The 17,648-nt window shown below is 41.8% G+C and overlaps 1 protein-coding gene across 5 annotated transcripts in view; it reads left to right on the forward strand.

The window, feature by feature from the left end:
* The window catches only part of SCN8A (sodium voltage-gated channel alpha subunit 8), a 265,318-nt gene that overhangs the window by 148,490 nt on the left and 99,180 nt on the right, over positions 1-17,648 (forward strand). For 4 of the 5 annotated variants that reach the window (XM_066265290.1, XM_066265307.1, XM_066265282.1 and 1 more), the window contains exon 12: positions 13,494-13,856. In XM_066265290.1, coding sequence (XP_066121387.1) covers positions 13,494-13,856 — 363 coding nt within the window. Of the gene's footprint in view, positions 1-13,493; positions 13,890-17,648 lie in introns of all 5 variants that reach the window. The other variant, XM_066265314.1, reaches the window with a different exon arrangement.

Here is a 17,648-nt window from a genome sequence, read left to right on the forward strand (position 1 = left end):
CTGGCTTGAGTAAGGGGTCACTCACTCTGCTGTAGCCCCTGGGTCAAAGCACATATAATAAAGCAATCAATGAACAACTAAGGAGCCACAACAAAGAATTGATGCTTCTCATCTCTCTCCCTTTCTGTCTGTCTGTCCCTATCTGTTCCTCTTTCTGACTCTGTCAAAAAAAAGGGGGGGGATGTCTTATGGATAATTAATGAGCATTCTTTACTGTACATATCATTACACAGCAGATATTTTTGGATTTCAAAGAATACCACCCAAATCCATGTTAAAGAAATGCTAGAAAGTTTGTAAGTATAGACTAGATTACAGTTATAACATTATAGCCAATGTCTTTTCTTGTTTTCCAGGGATGATTCATTGTCTCTTATTTGCATCTCTCACTTCCCAGTTCAGTCTTTTGCTAGTCCTCTTCATTTTTCCATCCCCGTCTCCTTTGTGTTTTATACACTGTCAGCAGATTACTTCCTAAACCATAGCTCTCATTATTCATCCCCAGCAGTTATGGAGTGTGTACCATGTGTCAAGGATTGTACTAGGTCCTAGAGATTAAAAGATGATTAAAACACCATTGCTGTCCTAGAGAGCTTACAGTGTAGTGGAGCAGCCAGATACATTTAAAAATTACTTATATAATAGCATCAACGGCATTATCTCATAATTGAAATATGTGGGGTTTTGGAGCACAGAGATCTATCCCCAAGTTCAGCAGAGATTTTCTGGGGAAGATAAATAAAGAATAAAGAGCAATTTTTCAGGTAATATATGTGTGTGTTGATGAGGGAACAGTTAGAAGAAAGGGCATCTGAAGAAAAGTATGTTCCAGTTTGGATATCTCAAGTTGAATAATTTGTTGACTAACCAAGTAGACAGGGCTTTTAGACATGCAAAGTCACATGATGACTGTTCATAGAAAAGGTTATGCACCTGAGGTAGTGATTGAAACCATGGAACTTAATGGTATTATTCAAATATACTGTGTATCCAGCAAAAGAACAGTGGGCCAAGGACACAACCACTGGCATTCATGGGCATGGAGATAAAGTTTATGAAGGAAAATAAATGAGAGAGAGGTCATTAGAGAAGCTAAGAGAACCAAGAGTTCAGTGGAGCCCAGAGACCACAGAGGTTGGAGAAGGCAGGGGAGTAGTCAGTGGATCGAAATTTAACAAAGATGCTTTGTGAAATCAGACTTGGAAACATTTGTTGAATTTGGCAATCTAAAACATTGAGAACCTTAGGGACACATTTCAGTCCAGGGTAAGGATGGATGCCATATGGAGTGGAAAGTCAAGACTAGGTGTAGACTTCTCACTCAAGCTTATTTAAAGAATATTGGCAAAAATAAGTATTTCTATAATTTGTGGGGGGAAGGAAACCCAGAAAAAGGGGAAATGGAGGTAGAAAATGAAGTAGAATAAAAAAGAAAATTGAGTACCATCTTGGAAGATATAGTCTCTAACAGGAAAGGGACACCTTGTCCCCAAAGCATTGGAAAAATAGGGAGGGGTGGGCATGGATATGTTTATAGATAGGGAGTAGCAAACTGAGGAAGATGATACCTGAGAGTCTGTAGTTTTCAGTAATGTGGGAAATCTAAAATCTTACTGAAGGGAATGAGAGGTTGAGTGTGGTTTTTAAAGCAAATATTGACGGTGTAGAATAGTTATTAAGAAGAATAGAAGGAAGAATTTCCCTAATCAGATTTACTCTGTTTACTAATGATGTCCCAACCCTTTAGGATGGAATTTATAGCACTTCTTCTTCCCCTGGACACACCTGCTTTTTTAATCTCCAGTCACTGTGTCCCATCAAGCACCCTATTTTTAAACCAAGTGAACTACTTGGTGCTTCTCATATAGGATGTTTGTTTTCTGCCCTCTATTTAGCTCCAGAAACATCCTAAGATGCGCTATTTTTTCATCTCTGAATGTCTGTATCATACTTATTTTTTACATTCTTCTCTCGAGGAACCTCCTCTGACCACCCCCGTTCTACACACATTTGGAAATTATTTCATCTTTTCATTATATTTAATACATACCTCTTTACTCTCTGTGGTATTTCCTTATTTCATATCGTCTTCTCAAAGTCCTAAAGTCAAGGCCTGCTTCTTTGCACATGGCTAGCATTCAGATATTTGTTGAAATATAAATGAAGGACTTTTATAAAACTGACTTAACCCCTTCTTTGACTTATTTATGGCCTGGAGTCATTTGTCTCACTTTCACCTCACCTTTCTCCTAGTGCAGCCTCTTTTAGGGAAAAGTATGATTACAGTTTTGTTGTACTCCAACCCTTGTCTTGCAAACCATCAAGAGCTAGTTAATGAATACCTTAGTACTGTTAACACTTTGCTACTGAATGGTCTTCAATTAATCTTTACACTTTAGCACAAAGTTGCACTGATTGCTCCATAGCTCAAAAACATAAATCTGGATTCTGAGATGGACTGCTTTGCATGAAGATGTTCACTTTCTCTCATTTCCCCATTGAAAAAAGCTAGATTTCTGGATGCTATGGCTGACTGCCCAGATTTCCTTAGAAGCCCCACACTGTGTTAATAGTCTTTGTACCAGGACCTCCCTGCAGTGCCTCTGATTTTATCTGGAAGACTGACTGAGCAAACTGAGGCCTAGAGAGAGTAACTTGTGTATGGTTATATAGCCAGTAAATGTTAGAGTCAAGATTTGAACCAGGGCCCTGGCCAGTTGGCTCAGTGATTCAGCATCGGCCTGGCATGTGGAAGTCCCGGGTTCGATTCCCTGTCAGGGCACATAGGAGAAGTGCCCATCTGCTTCTCTACCCTTCCCCCTCTCCTTTCTCTCTATCTCTCTCTTCCCCTCCCACAGCCAAGGCTCCATTGGAGCAAAGTTGGCCTGGGCACTGAAGTTGGCTTCATGGCCTCTGAGTCAAGGCACTGAGGATGGCTCCAGTTGCAGCAGAGCAATGCCCCAGATGGGCATAGCATCGCCCCCTGGTGGGAATGCCGGGTGGATCCTAGTCGGGCGCATGTGGGAGTTTGTCTGTCTGCCTCCCTGCTTCTCACTTAAGAAAAATACAAAAAAAAAAAAGATTTAACCAGGTTTTTCTGACTGCAGAGCTTGTGCCACGAATCACTAATCTATAGCCATCTCCTCACTTGCCTCCACACGTACATGGTCACCTCCCCTATTGGCTTAACAATGAACGTGGCTTCAGTTTTTCCACAGCACAGTTCAAGTGTGCATCAGGGTCCTTTACTGCCAGATCTTATCATGTCCCCTTGAGACATCTGCCCAAACTATCTCCTACCCATTTCCCTATAAAATTAAAATTACTGCTCTGTTTTTAGAGCTTAGGACAGTTTATAACTATTAGGTTGAGTCCATTTTTGCAAAGTATTTTAATTATTTTATTGCAGCAGTTCTTTCTTTTTGGTCTTAAGTTCCCTTTGTATTTTTAAAAATTAATGAGAATCTTAAAGAGCTTTTTTTTCTTCTTCTTCTTTTCCAAGTGAGAGGAGGGGAGTTAGAGAGGTAGACTCCCACATGTGCCCTGACTGAGATCCACCCAGCAACCCCTGTCTGAGGCTGATGCTCTGCCCATCTGGGGCCATGCTCACAACCAAACTATTTTTAGCACCTGAGGCAAATAGCTCCTTTGGAGCCATTCTCAGCACCTGGGTCCAGTGCACTCAAATCAATTGAGCCATGGCTGCAGGAGGAAAGAGAGAGAGGAGCAGAGAGAGAGAGAGAGAGAGAGAGAGAGAGAGAGAGAGAAGCAAGAGGAGGAGAGGTGGAGAAGCAGATGGTTGCTTTCCTTGTGTGCCCTGACTGGGAATTGAATTGGGACATCCACATGGCAGGCCAACAGTCTTACCAGCCAGGGCCTAAAGAGCTTTTTTAAATTTGCTTTTATCATATTAGAAATTATAATTAAGGCCCTGGCCGGTTGGCTCAGCGGTAGAGCGTCGGCGTAGTGTGCGGAGGACCCGGGTTTGATTCCCAGCCAGGGCACACAGGAGAAGCGCCCATTTGCTTCTCCACCCCTCCGCTGCGCCTTCCTCTCTGTCTCTCTCTTCCCCTCCCGCAGCCAAGGCTCCATTGGAGCAAAGATGGCCCAGGCTCTGGGGATGGCTCTGTGGCCTCTGCCTCCGGCGCTAGAGTGGCTCTGGTCACAGCATGGCGACGCCCAGAATGGGCAGAGTATCGCCCCCTGGTGGGCAGAACGTAGCCCCATGGTGGGCGTGCCGGGTGGATCCCGGTCGGGCGCATGCGGGAGTCTGTCTGTCTCTCCCTGTTTCCAGCTTCAGAAAAATGCAAAAAAAAAAAAAAAAAAAAAAAAAAAAAGAAATTATAATTAAGAAATTTAAAAATATTTACTGATTTATTTTAAAATAACAATAAACTGATTATATATTTAATACAAGTTATACATGTTTGTGTAAAAAGTAACTATTTTTCAGAACAAAAAAAAGGCAGTGGAAAAGTAGTACCATTTACATTTTTGTGAATCTCTTTAATCTGTGGTTTAAAAGAAAACAGCTGGAATATTATATATGCTTCTGTATTCACTCTGTTGAGATGTATATTTTTTTGGTTGAAGTATGTGGAGAAAATCTAGTTTCCTACAGACGTACCATATTTCCCCATGTATAGGACTCACTTTTTTTTGAAAAATTTGGGGTCTAAATACAGGGTGCATCTTCTACAGTGGTTGTAGATTTTTTACCTTGCATTTCCTGCTTTTTCTCACTTGTTTTTGTGTTCATTGTTGAAGACAGTGATTCGTCATCGGACACAGATGAGAACAAGCTAATGGATGGGAGTTTTGACGGTGATGATGATTTGTATGAATTTTATGATGAATAAAACTTGAGTTAATAACTTTATGTAATACATTGTTTTCAAATTTGGGGCCCCAAAATTAAGGTGTGTCTTGTACATGGGAGATTCTTATACATGGGGAAATACAGAAGTTGGGAAAGGAAGGAATATTTTAATAATCTTTTAAGATAATTGTGAGTATTCTTCTTTAATATGATTCCTGAACTGGACAGTGGTAGTTTTAATGATTAGTTACAATGTGGAATTCAAAACAGTATTAGTAACTTCGTACTCTGTTGCATTAAAATCTTTTGTGGTATTTTTCACCACAGATCTCTAACTCATTGAATGATTTGTAGCATCATGCATTGATTATATTGAAAATACTGGTTCACTGAGTCAGTACTCCCAAGTACTGACACAATATTTAAAATTCACTACATTATTATCACTACCAATCTCATCAGAAAAGTCATTAAATACTGCAAAACTGTAAGGCTCCCAGAGTTCACTGTATGCTTCTGAGAAAATGAGAACAATAAAGGCAGATACCATGTCAGTATTATGAAAACAGTTTTGACCTCGTGAGCTCTTCTCCTAAAAGGTTCACAGGGTCCTTCAGGAGTCCCCAGACCACACTTTAAGAACCACTGCTGTAGTGGAAAGAAAAAGGGAAATATAGCATGGAAATAGAATATTTAAATCATCAATTTATCACATTTTAAACATCTCAGCATCGTTAAGCTTCATCCTAACAAACAACTCACACAGATGCCCTGAAATCCTGAGTTCATTTTTCTGTGGACTGTGAGGGCCATTCTCCCAAACAAACACCTAATTTGGGTTGTGTTTTTAGTTAGCTGTTATGTGATTGCCTGAAAAGGGCTAGAAGCTCCTGTTGGTTGACAGGAAAGATATTGAAAACAGGAAGTAAGCCTTCCCATCTTATAAACTAGCTGGACCCCAGGAGTTAATACAGCTATGGGTCTAAGTCATCACTGAGCCCCTCCAGGCCAGGGAAGTTGAGATTGGGAGAGTCTGGATATATCTCCTCAGGGAATGTGCTAGATCAGAATTGGGTACAGGGAACAAGGAGTAATGAAGTAAGTAATTTTTCCCCTTTCGCACTTATCGAAGTCAACTCTTTTGCTAATAATGAAACAAGAAATTAAAGAATAATAGATAAATTGTTTCCTTTTAGTATACATTGTCTCAGGATCCTGATTTCTAAGTGACTGTAGCAGGTGTCCCAAACTACGGCCTGCAGGCCGCATGCGGCCCCCTGAGGCCATTTATCCGCCCCCCCCACCGCACTTCCTGAAGGGGCACCTCTTTCATTGGTGGTCAGTGAGAGGAGCACTGTATATGGCGGCCCTCCAACAGTCTGAAGGACAGTGAACTGGCCCCCTGTGTAAAACGTTTGGGGACCCCTGGTAGGTTACTGAATTGATCATTATCTTCCTTATCACTTTGCTATCAGTTAAGAATAGTGCAGTGTATTAGATCTCATATAGTATATAGTATTTCCACTAGGCAACAAGTTTCAAGAGGGTTGGGACCATATTGTGTGTCTTGTTCATCATTGTATCCACATTATTTAGCACACACTAGGTATTTAATGATCATTTGTCAAATAAATCAAACCTCTTTCCTAATGTGGAGACCTAATGTAGCAGGTTGTGTTAGCACCCAACATTCAGTCCAGGAAGCTTGCTATGAGAAGTGAGGTAGTGACCCAGGTATGGAACAATGCTGAGGGGGGTGGCTAAACAGTATGTAATCTAAATACATGTTAATTAAATTCAGTGCTGTACCTACAGTATAGAGAGAACTCCAGGAGAAATAAAGATGAATCTGTGGGCCCTTAAGGAGCTTGTGGTTGGTTTAAAAAGAGAAATAAAGCATGCATAGAGGACTGTAGTAAAAGTAGAGCATAAGTACTCTGAAAGAGGGACTCAGTGCTATGGGAAGATGAAGGAAGTCTATAGAGGAGGAAGCTGCTGGCCAACAGACAACCAGGAGGATTTCCACAGCTGAGAGAGGAGCGAGCCCTGGAAACTAAATAAATACCCGAAGGCAGCATGTCTGAATGGGAGGGAATCTTAAGAGGAAAGAGTAAAAGATGAACTGGAAAAAGTAAATTAGGGGGAAAAAAGCTGGGAGGATCTTGAATGCCTTAAGACAGTGATGATGTTGAAGGTGATCATGGGATTTAGCAAAGTTGCCCAGGAGTGTCTGTGTCTTCTCTTGTCCTGGCTGTTTCTCTCCATGGAGACCCTCAAGGGAGATATATATGTCCAAGGCCCAATTTATTAACATGTAAGCTTATGCTTTGAACCTCAGTGTTCTCTGTTAAACTGAACTGAGCATCTGGGTAGAAGCTCAAGGATACTTCCTGTCCCCTACTAAAACCAAACTTAGGATCTTACTGTCTTAATCAGATTTCTATTTGCTGTATTTTAGAAATTTTTTTTGACATTTTAGGAGCCTTGCTGGCAGGGAAGGGACTGCCTCTCCCAGTGTTTATTAATTCCTAGAGATAGGGATAGAATTGTGCCTTTCATATGTAAATCAGTACAAAACCCTTGTTCCCCAGACTTTTCTTTTTATCTCACTCTCACACACCAAATCAATATTTCCTCTGCCCTAAATGACTCCAGGGAGAGCTGCTGGACAACCAGGACCACTCCTATAGCCCAGAGCCTGTCTGGAATTATTTAAACTATCTGATCCTAAACTTGCTCAAACGTGCCTCCTCTTCCTCTCTAGTAAACGGCAATAAAGACTCTGGGCCTTGCTTTCCCCCTTACCCCTTCTGCCTCCTTACCAATCCTAGTACATCCCCCTGAGGCCCTCCATGCTCCCTTCTCATAGGAACAATAAGTAATAAACTCTTCTTTTAAAGGCAGTTATCTGTGTCTGTCATCTTACCTCTTATTAAAACAAAATCTCAAGTACTGAATATTTTAAGATACTTATCAGCCCTGGCTGGTTGGCTCAGTGGTAGAGTGTTGGCCCTGTGTGTGAATGTCCTGGGTTTGATTCCCAATCAGGGCCCAAAGGAGAAGCAACCATCTCTTCTCTCCCCTTCCTCCTCTCCCCCCCCCCCCCTCTCTCCCTCCCTCTCTCTCTTTCTCTCTCTCTCTCTCTTCCCCTCCCACAGCCATGGCTCAATTGGTACAAGCACATTGGCCCTGGACACTGAGGATGGCTCCATGGAGCCTCCTTCCCAGGCACTAAAATAGCTTGGTTGCGAGCATGCCCAGATGGGCAGAACATCAGCCCCAGAGAGGGGTTGCCGGGTGGATATTGGTCAGGGATATCTGTCTCTGTCATGTGTGTGTCTGTCTCTGTATCTCGCTTCCTCTCACTTGGAAAAGAAGGAAAGAAAATGACACATACCATCTTCTGGCTAGCCACATTGCTTAGAAAAGTGTTTCTCAAACCACCTGTGGTAAAGGACCAGTTTGTATTTTGTCCAAGTTTTCATGAATTGATACTATTATAAAATAAAATAACAAGGAATTTCTAGAAAAATGATCACATTCATGGATGTTGTGATATCTATTTGCTATTAGAGTTTCTAAATGCTTCTCTCCATTTTTTTACTTGTCTTGTTGCAAAACAGTAGCAGGTCATTCACTAACATTGGTTCATGAGTCAAACTTTGAGACCTGGTTCAGGGTAATGAATCAGTGAGGGTGCCCAGACATAAATGAGAGAGGAGGAATAGCAAGCAGTGAGTTGAAGGAGGCCCTGATCCTTTTACTAATCTAACAACATGGAGAAAGGAAGGATAAGAGCTGGCCATGTGTGTGTCCTTTAACACACAGTGGCACTATCCACTCATAAATGAGACCTTGTGAATATTCTGGAATCTAACCAATGCAGCTTCTCCTCCCTGGTGCAAGGTTGGGGCAAAAGAGCAAAACAAATTAGAGGGATCAGAGAGGTTTCAGAGAGGCTGCATACCTGCATTCTCTTTTCCAGAGGCCTATATATAGCCTAAAGTATATATCATATTTAACAGTGACATTCATATCAAATAGTCTGTGGGTAGTGTTTTTCTTGTTGTGGCCCAACATGATCAAATTCATTTCTTTTCTCAGAGATTTGTGAGTTGCTTTGAGCCAAGGCAGGGAAAGACTATATAACAAGGGAAATACAAATGAGAGAATCGAGTATGCTGGAACTAGAAGTATCCAAAGACAATCTACAGATTGGGCCGCAAGGGCCTCCTACATTATAGAAAAAGATGGGACTGGAAGAATTTTGAGTCTAGAACTACATAGAAATGGAGTTTTAGGTAACAAAAAAATAGGGGCCGAAATATTGAAAAGGAGCCCTATAGCCCTTCCAGGGTTATCATCAAAAGTATTATTTTAGCCTGACCAGGCACGTGGCGCAGTGGATGGAGCGTCGGACTGGGATGCAAAGGACCTAGGTTCGAGACCCCGAGGTCGCCAGCTTGAGCGCGGGCTCATCTGGCTTGAGCAAAGCTCACCAGCTTGGACCCAAGGTCGCTGGCTTGAGCAAGGGGTTACTCGGTCTGCTAAAGGCCTGCGGTCAAGGCACATATGAGAAAGCAATCAGTGAATAACTAAGGTGTCACAACAGAAAACTGATGATTGATACTTCTCATCTCTCTCTGTTCCTCTCTGTCTGTCCCTATCTATCCCTCTCTCTGACTCTCTCTCTGTCCCTGTTTAAAAAAAAAAAAAAGTATTATTTTAAAAGGTTTATTTAGGCCTTGGCCGGTTGGCTCAGTGGTAGAGCATCAACCTGTCGTGTGGAAGTCTGGGGTTCGATTCCCAGCCAGGGCACACAGGAGAAGTGCCCATCTGCTTTTCTACCCTTCCCCTTCTCCTTTCTCTCTATTTCTCTCTTCCCCTCCCGCAGCCAAGGCTCCATTGGAGCAAAGTTGGCCCGGGCGCTGAGGATGGCTCCATGGCCTCTGCCTCAGATGCTAGAATGGCTCCAATTGCAGCAGAGCAACACCCCAGATGGGCAAAGCATCACCCCCCTGGTGGGCGTGCCGGGTGGATCCCGGTCGGGTGCATATGGGAGTCTGTCTGCCTCCCCTCTCCCCACAGATTCTCACTTTGGAAAAATACCCCCAAAAAGCACAAAAGGTTTATTTAACACATACTATATGCACTATATTAGCAAAGTCCTGGCCCACAAAGAACTTTCACAGTGGAATCATTTTAGAAGAAGGTTAAGACCTAACCTCTATGGCAGTGGTTCTCAATCTTTCTAATGCCGTGACCCCGCAATACAGTTCCTCATGTTGCGGTGATCCCAAACCAAAAAATAATTTTGGTGGCTACTTCATAACTGTAATTTTGCTACAGTTATGATTCGGAATGTAAATACCTGATATGCATTATGTATTTTCCGATGGCTTTAGGCAACCCCGCCAGGGTCGTGACCCACAGGTTGAGAACCGTTGCTCTATGGCAAAAAATCTCATATATAGTTAAAAATTATTTTGAGAATTTCTTTAAAGTCATAATTGGGCAAACTAAGTATCTCAGTGTAGCAAGGAAGATTGTCCAAAGTCCGCTGTTTGTCAAATTTTTTTCTCTCAGCACAGTGGTCCTCAAACTAGGGGTGCATCCCCTGAAGACACAGGAAGGCTTTCCAAGCACAGTTAGTTTTAAGGAATCTTATTCCCAGATCTTTGTTCCTATGCCCAAGGTTACTCTGTGGCCTAAACAGTTCTTTTCCACTTCCCTTTTCACAGTCAGTCAACCTCCTCCCACTTTAAAAATACCTCTCTGTCATCCCAGTTTTTATGTCGTGCATTACCCTAAGGTATAAAAATCTTTGGGTGCCAAACAAAAGGACAATTGAAAATATTAGTGTTTATAGTGTTTTCTTTAATCCAGGAAATGTAAATCCATTTAAGGCTTTCTGAATTTACCTCTAACTTCTGTTAAGAATGAAATAGAGTTATAGTCAAGGGTATTGGGATGTTTAAAAAAGTTCAGGAGCTGGATGGTTATCACTGGGATATACATGAATACATTTATTAAAAATGAAAAATGAGCCCTGGCTGATTGGCTCAGTGGTAGAGTCACGTCAGCCTACCGTGTGGATGTCCCAGGTTTGATTCCTGGTCAGGGCATACAGGAGAAGCGACCATCTGCTTCTCCACCGCTCTCCATCTCCCTTCTCATTTCTCTCCTCCCCCCCGCCCCCAACAGCCATGGTTCAATTGGTTCCAGCGTATCAGCCCCGGGCTCTGAGGATGGCTCTGTGGAACCTCCACCTCAGGTGCTAAAAATAGCAGCTCAGTTGCGAGCATGGCCCCAGATGGGCAGAGCATGAGCCCAGGCAAGGTTGCCAAGTGGATCCTGGTCAGAGTGCATACCAGAGTCTGTCTCTCTACCTCCCCTCCTCTCACTTGGAAAGGAAGAAAAAAAAGGTCATACTTTTTCCTATGAAGATAAGTCTGATTTAGCCAGTTACTTTAGCAGTGAGTGTGTTAGACATTTTCATAAATTAATTTTTTTTTTTTTACAGAGACAGAGTCAGAGAGAGGGATAGATAGGGACAGACAGACTGGAACAGAGAGAGATAAGCATCAATCATCAGTTTTTTGTTGTGGCACCTTAGTTGTTCATTGATTGCTTTCTCATACGTGCCTTGACTGTGGGGCTACAGCAGACCGAGTAACCCCTTGCTCAAACCAGTGACCTTGGGTCCAAGCTGGTAAGCTGTTTTTGTTCAAACCAGATGAGCTGGTGCTCAAGCTGGCATCCTCGGGGTCTCGAACCTGGGTCCTCCACATCCCAGTCCAGCGCTCTATCCACTGAGCAACCACCTGCTCAGGCCATAAATTAAATTTTAATTAATTGAGAGAAGGGGAGGCAGAGACAGACTTCTGATGCACCCCAATGAGGATCCACCCGGCAAGCCCACTAGGGGGTGATGCTCTGCCCATCCAGGGCCTGTGCTCCATTGCAGCCAAAGCCATTTTTTAGCGCCTAAGGTGGAGGCCATGGAGCCATCCTCAGTGCCTGAGGCCAACTCACTCTAATCAAGCCGTGGCTACAGAAAGGGAGAAGAGAGAGAGGAGGGAGGGGAGGGGAGAAGCAGATGGGCACTTCTCCTGTGTGCCCTGACCAGGAATCAAACCCAGGGCATCTATACACTGGGCCCATGTTCTACCACTGAGCCAACCCAACTGGGCTATTTTTTCATAAATTAAATGAGCCAAATCTCTGGCTTTGAGGTTTTGGTGAAAGTATCTTTAAAGCATATGATAAGATAAACTCTATTAAAAATATTAATGTTAGCAATGATGTATAGAAATTAACATTTTGATTATTCTAACCTTTTCTGTTTGGTTAAATAAGATTACTTTAAGTAAAAAAGTTACCCCTGTAAGAGTAACCCATATATTTATTAGTAAATAATAAATAAAGCCTCTCTGGTATCCACAGAACTCAAGAAATATAATAATTCTAATAACTAGGTAATAAATTCTTCAACAAATTGAGTGGTTTTTAATTCTTTGCTTTTCAGTAAAATTGAAAGAAGCCCTAATTCAATTGTTAGCCAGTAGTCATTAAAATAAATTTTGCTGATAGCTTACTATGTGATTTTGGTATATATTTTAGCAGGAGTTCAAAGAATTGAGTGACATTACTATAACAAAATTCTTCTGTTTCAAGATACTGTTTATGTTAATAAGGGTTCTCAGCACTTAAAAATCAAATAAATCTCACCCATCTCATTAAGAGATACATTTTAATAAAAGTCTTAAGTTTAGTATTTACTTATAAAATATATATTTGTATATCTTGATCAATTGTGTTCATGGAAAAACCTCAATTCAGGAGAACTTTTAAAATTTTTTTAGAAATTCATCATCACAGGAAAATTAAAGATTTTTTAAAATACAGTTAATGATTTTTCTGCAAACTCTTCAGAGGTGATAAGCAAAATACAATAAAGTATAAAATATACATTAGCATAAAATTCTCTAGGGTATGTGGAATGGAAGTAAGTGAGGAAATGAGGAAAATTCCTAAGTGGTAAAGAAGAAATTTATTTAACAATGTCAGTGCTGAGAATTATGTAATTTACAAATATTTAAACTTGGTGAAAAAATTTATGTTGACTTTGTAATAAAGCGGGAGGGAACATAAGTAATTTTCAACTTGAACGAAAAAAGCTTGAAGATCGTCTCTTGTCATAGTACTTGACCTCTAGGGCATGTTCTCCTTGAAAGAATGGCAAGTAATACCCACTTTTAAATTCTTTCCTTTTTGCTAAGTGTGGCATAGAGTCTCACCTGGGTAAAGGCTCACTCCGTGTGAGCCGCAGTGTGAGAAATAGTAGACACACTGATGTGTTCGCAGTGCTTTGATTTCATCAAGCATGAGATAAAAGCATCGTTTCAGTGCTTAACAATGAATAGAGTTTTTGAGTGGTTAACTGGTCAAAGACAGGTATATCTCAAGGGTAGGGGGCGAGGAAAAGTAATAAGGGTGTAGAACATCTTTAAAAATTCAACATTCTGACTGCTTTCTCGAAACACGTGGTCTGATCTGACAAGAGGAATGCAAGGATGGGGCCAGACTGGGGAAGTTAACAGCCTTTGCTCAGGCTGTAAGGGGTCAGCTTCGCGTCTCATACACTTCTCTTTCTCTTTCTCTGCCCCTACAGTCACTGCTCAGCATTCCGGGCTCCCCATTTCTCTCCCGCCACAACAGCAAGAGCAGCATCTTCAGCTTCAGGGGGCCCGGGCGGTTCCGGGACCCGGGCTCAGAGAACGAGTTTGCGGACGACGAGCACAGCACCGTGGAGGAGAGCGAGGGCCGCCGGGACTCACTCTTCATCCCGATTCGGGCCCGCGAGCGCCGGAGCAGCTACAGCGGCTACAGCGGCTACAGCCAGGGTAGCCGATCCTCGCGCATCTTTCCCAGCCTGCGGCGCAGCGTGAAGCGCAACAGCACAGTGGACTGCAACGGCGTGGTGTCCCTCATTGGTGGCCCTGGCTCCCACATCGGCGGGCGTCTACTGCCAGAGGTGAAAATAGATAAGGCAGCTACCGATGACAGTGTAAGGAAGAAAACATTGAGACCGAGGCTAGGCATGGCATTCTCCCTGCTCCCTTCCTCTCCCTGCTCTGCTCATTCCTCCTACTCTCTCCCACGCTCTGCCCCTTATTCTTGTTTCTACATCACCCCCAACTATTTCTGTTTTCTCCCTCCTGGTTTGTTTTGGCTTCTCTCTTCAGTCATCCTCCCTTTTCCCTTTTACTTTATTCCATTTTCCTTGTCTTTCCTTGTTTCTGACTATTCCCTTTCTTCCATGAACTCTGTTCTTTAGTTTATCTCCTTTTCTTTCTCTCCATCTTTGGAAGCTTCTGTACGCCTGTTTCCCTCCCCCACCTGCTTTGACTGAATGCCTCTGGCCAGCGGATCCTGCCCAGATGGAATGAGAAGCATCGTGTCACCACCAATGACCAAGTTTGAGTGGGTTTTTAACTACCATTGCTTCTCCGGGTCATGTTCCTCTCTCCACCTAGGGTAACAGCCTGGAACTTAAAGCTCTTATCTTTCTATTTAAAAAAAAATTTTTTTTTAAACCATATATATATATATATATATAATTTTGAATAATTTTCTAAGGCTCTTCTGAAAGAATGAGGTGTGATTTTTCCAAAGAGGAGAGTGCACACATGATGCTGAGGGTGGGAGGTGTACACCAGGGAGAGCCAGGCCCGGAGAGATTAAGGAAAACTGCAAAACTGGACCTAGACATCCAAGAGATTGAAATGGAAATAAACCAAAGGAGGGAGAAATAGGATGTTGGGGCAGGAACACATGGTATATGGGGGAGGAAGGAAAATGGAAGCAAAAGATGAATTTTAAATGTAATCAAATGTCAGGCTCTAGAGGAGTTGATTTAATAGCTTCACAAAACCTCTTATCTAGGGGTTTAGATAATGGTCCTCCTCTTTGGGAAAACCATCTCTTCACACATTTCTTTAAGTTCTGAACTGTTTGTATCTTTTTCCTAGTTTTAAATTATTATAACCTCCATGATCCTAATTCTTCCTACCTCTTAATTCCTTAACTTTCCTCAGTCTCTCCTTAGCTCGTGTAAGTTCCTTGAGTTAGCATGTCAGTCTGTTTTGTTCTAACACTTCAGTTTTCTCTAACACAGCATGAAGATAGCCAATCCTTTAATTAGCATGATGCATGTGTGGAGGAAAACTGGATAATCAAGAATGGAATTATTCAAAATGACCCCTTTTTTAGCATTTTAGGACAGTTGTTGGCTGTATAGATAAAATTTCAAAAGTCTTCATCTTTTCTTTCCCTGCCTTTTTATTTAAAAGCAAAATACTTTCACCCTTACATTTGTATAGTTCTTTAAAAGCCACAAATTACGTTCACATGTATAATTTAACTTGTTCTGAATAAAAATTCCATAAGGCTGAGAAAATGGAGATAGACTGTTATTCCTGTTTTTTATATGGAAAAGTAGGCTCAGAGAATTTGTGCTCCTTGAGGTCATACAACTCATCACTGATAGACCCAGAATCTTAGACCTTTCAGAAACCCCAATCTTCTGTTTCTCAGTTCATTTTAATGTCTTCTCTGCATAGTCATGTGGCCATTGCTTTTCTGGAAAACTGTTTGTGTAATAACAATAATAAGGACAATAATAATAACAAACAGTGGTTATGCAGTCTCTTCCCCAAACCAAATAGTTTGTCAAAATAAATGTTATAGATAACCTAATTTGTATTTGATTTAATTTGTATTTGATTTTCACTTAGTCTATTTCTAGAAGTCAATTTTGGGCTCCACAATTAGATAACTCCATTCTTTCCAAAAACAAGAGGTGATCCCAGGAGCCTGAGGGGGTGGGTCAGCATGAATAGTATAGTTGGGGCAATTCAAATGCTGAGAACCAAATTAAATATTAATATCCTGGCAGTTGTTTTTTAAAATATTTAAACTCAGTAATACATCTTGTTTTTCCTTAAAGACAAGGTATTAGAAAAGGTGTCTGGAAAGGAGTTTCAGCTTCAGGTCCAGCTTACAGCAAAGGAGCAGGTTTAGGGGTTTGGTTTTGGTTTTTTAGTAGCTTCTGTTGTATTGTGTGGGAGAGGAATTTGAAAGGTCGTGGAGCAGATGGCTGTGGAATGTAAGGCTTTCTGCACCTTATATTGTAAACAACAGAGCACTGCTGTTGAAGTGTGGGGAGTTTACACACTCAGCACCCTTGAGTGAGCACTTAGGAGATACTTTGCAGTGGTCCCAAGTGATAATGGTGACCTTGGCTTACCAAGACCAGGAGGTCAGATCCCAAAATGGCAGGAAGATGAGGTAGGCAGGACTGTATCATTCCCAAGGGCTTCACAATTAGGAAAAAAGTATTTTGTTAAAAACCATAGCCCTGGCCGATTGGCTCAGTGGTAGAGTGTCGGCCTGGTGTGCAGGAGTCCCGGGTTCGATTCCCGGCCAGGGCACACAGGAGAAGCACCCGTCTGCTTCTCCCCCCCTCCCCCCCTCCTTCCTCTCTGTCTCTCTCTTCCCCTCCCGCAGCCGAGGCTCCATTGGAGCAGAGTTGGCCCGACACTGAGGATGGCTCTAGCCTCTGCCTCAGGCGCTAGAATGGCTCTGATTGCGGCAGAGTGACGCCCCAGATGGGCAGAGCATCGCCCCCTGGTGTCTGACTGCCTCCCCATTTCCAACTTCAGGAAAAAAAAACATAAACAACTTCCTAGTTGTTAATGGTCTGAGGAAATTTCTAAGTTACATTAATAGGCAAAAACACAAATGATACCTGTAGTGTGTGTGGTATTTCAGATCTGTATGAAGACAAACTGCACGTGGGGGGGAAATAACTGTAACAGCAGTTGCCTTTGGGAGGGGAAATTATTATTTAAATTTTATTTACTGATTTTAGAGAAAGAGAGAGAGGAAAAGAAAGAGAGAGATAAAGAAAAAAAATAGATTTTTTTGTTCATTTATACATTTATTGATCCTTGTGCATTCCCTGACCAGGAACAAATACACAGCCTTGGCATGTTGGGATGACACTGTAACCAACTGAGCTCCCTTGGCCAGGATGGGGAGGAGAAATTATTGCTGACTTTTTTCTTCCTTACAGTTTTCTGTCCTTTCCAGTTTTCTACAGTGAGCATAATAATTATAGCTACCATACATTGACTTCTTACTACACTCTGCAAAGCACTGTATATAAATGATCTCATTTAATTCTTACAACCACCCTATTTGGTGGGTGTTTTATCCTATTAACAGATGAGACTCAGAGATTTAGTTACTTGTGGAAATAGAACTGAACCAAAGTCTTCCTGATGCCAAAGAGAACTTCCTGACTGATTAAATATTAGCTTCTTTTGGGAAGTGGGAATAAGAATCATTTATGTTAGAAGGACACAATATATTAAGGATGTTATATATAGCCTAGGCCACATGAGCCATTGATACCTCTTTGGGCTAGGATGTAGCGATTCTTAGTGTCAGAGAACATTTTTGAATGTGTCCATAGCCATGGATTTTGTCTTTGCCTAAACCATTAGAGTGCTGCCAGTTATATACTCATGCTTTGTGGGTTGGTGTAATGGCCACTGATGGCTTACAAGCTGGTCTTGCACAATATTAATGCTTAGGCTATGCCACATATGTGTTTTTTCTTCAGGCCCAGATGAAGGAATATAATATTCCCTATAAAAAAAACAAGACATCCAGACATCACCTCATCAGAGTCTTATCAAAAACTATGCCACATCTTCATTAGTTACTCAGTTGTGATTGAGTGGTGATTTTTTTTTGATAG

Source organism: Saccopteryx bilineata, chromosome 1 (genome assembly GCF_036850765.1).
Source record: "Saccopteryx bilineata isolate mSacBil1 chromosome 1, mSacBil1_pri_phased_curated, whole genome shotgun sequence".
In the NCBI taxonomy this organism is placed as follows: Eukaryota; Metazoa; Chordata; class Mammalia; order Chiroptera; family Emballonuridae; genus Saccopteryx; species Saccopteryx bilineata.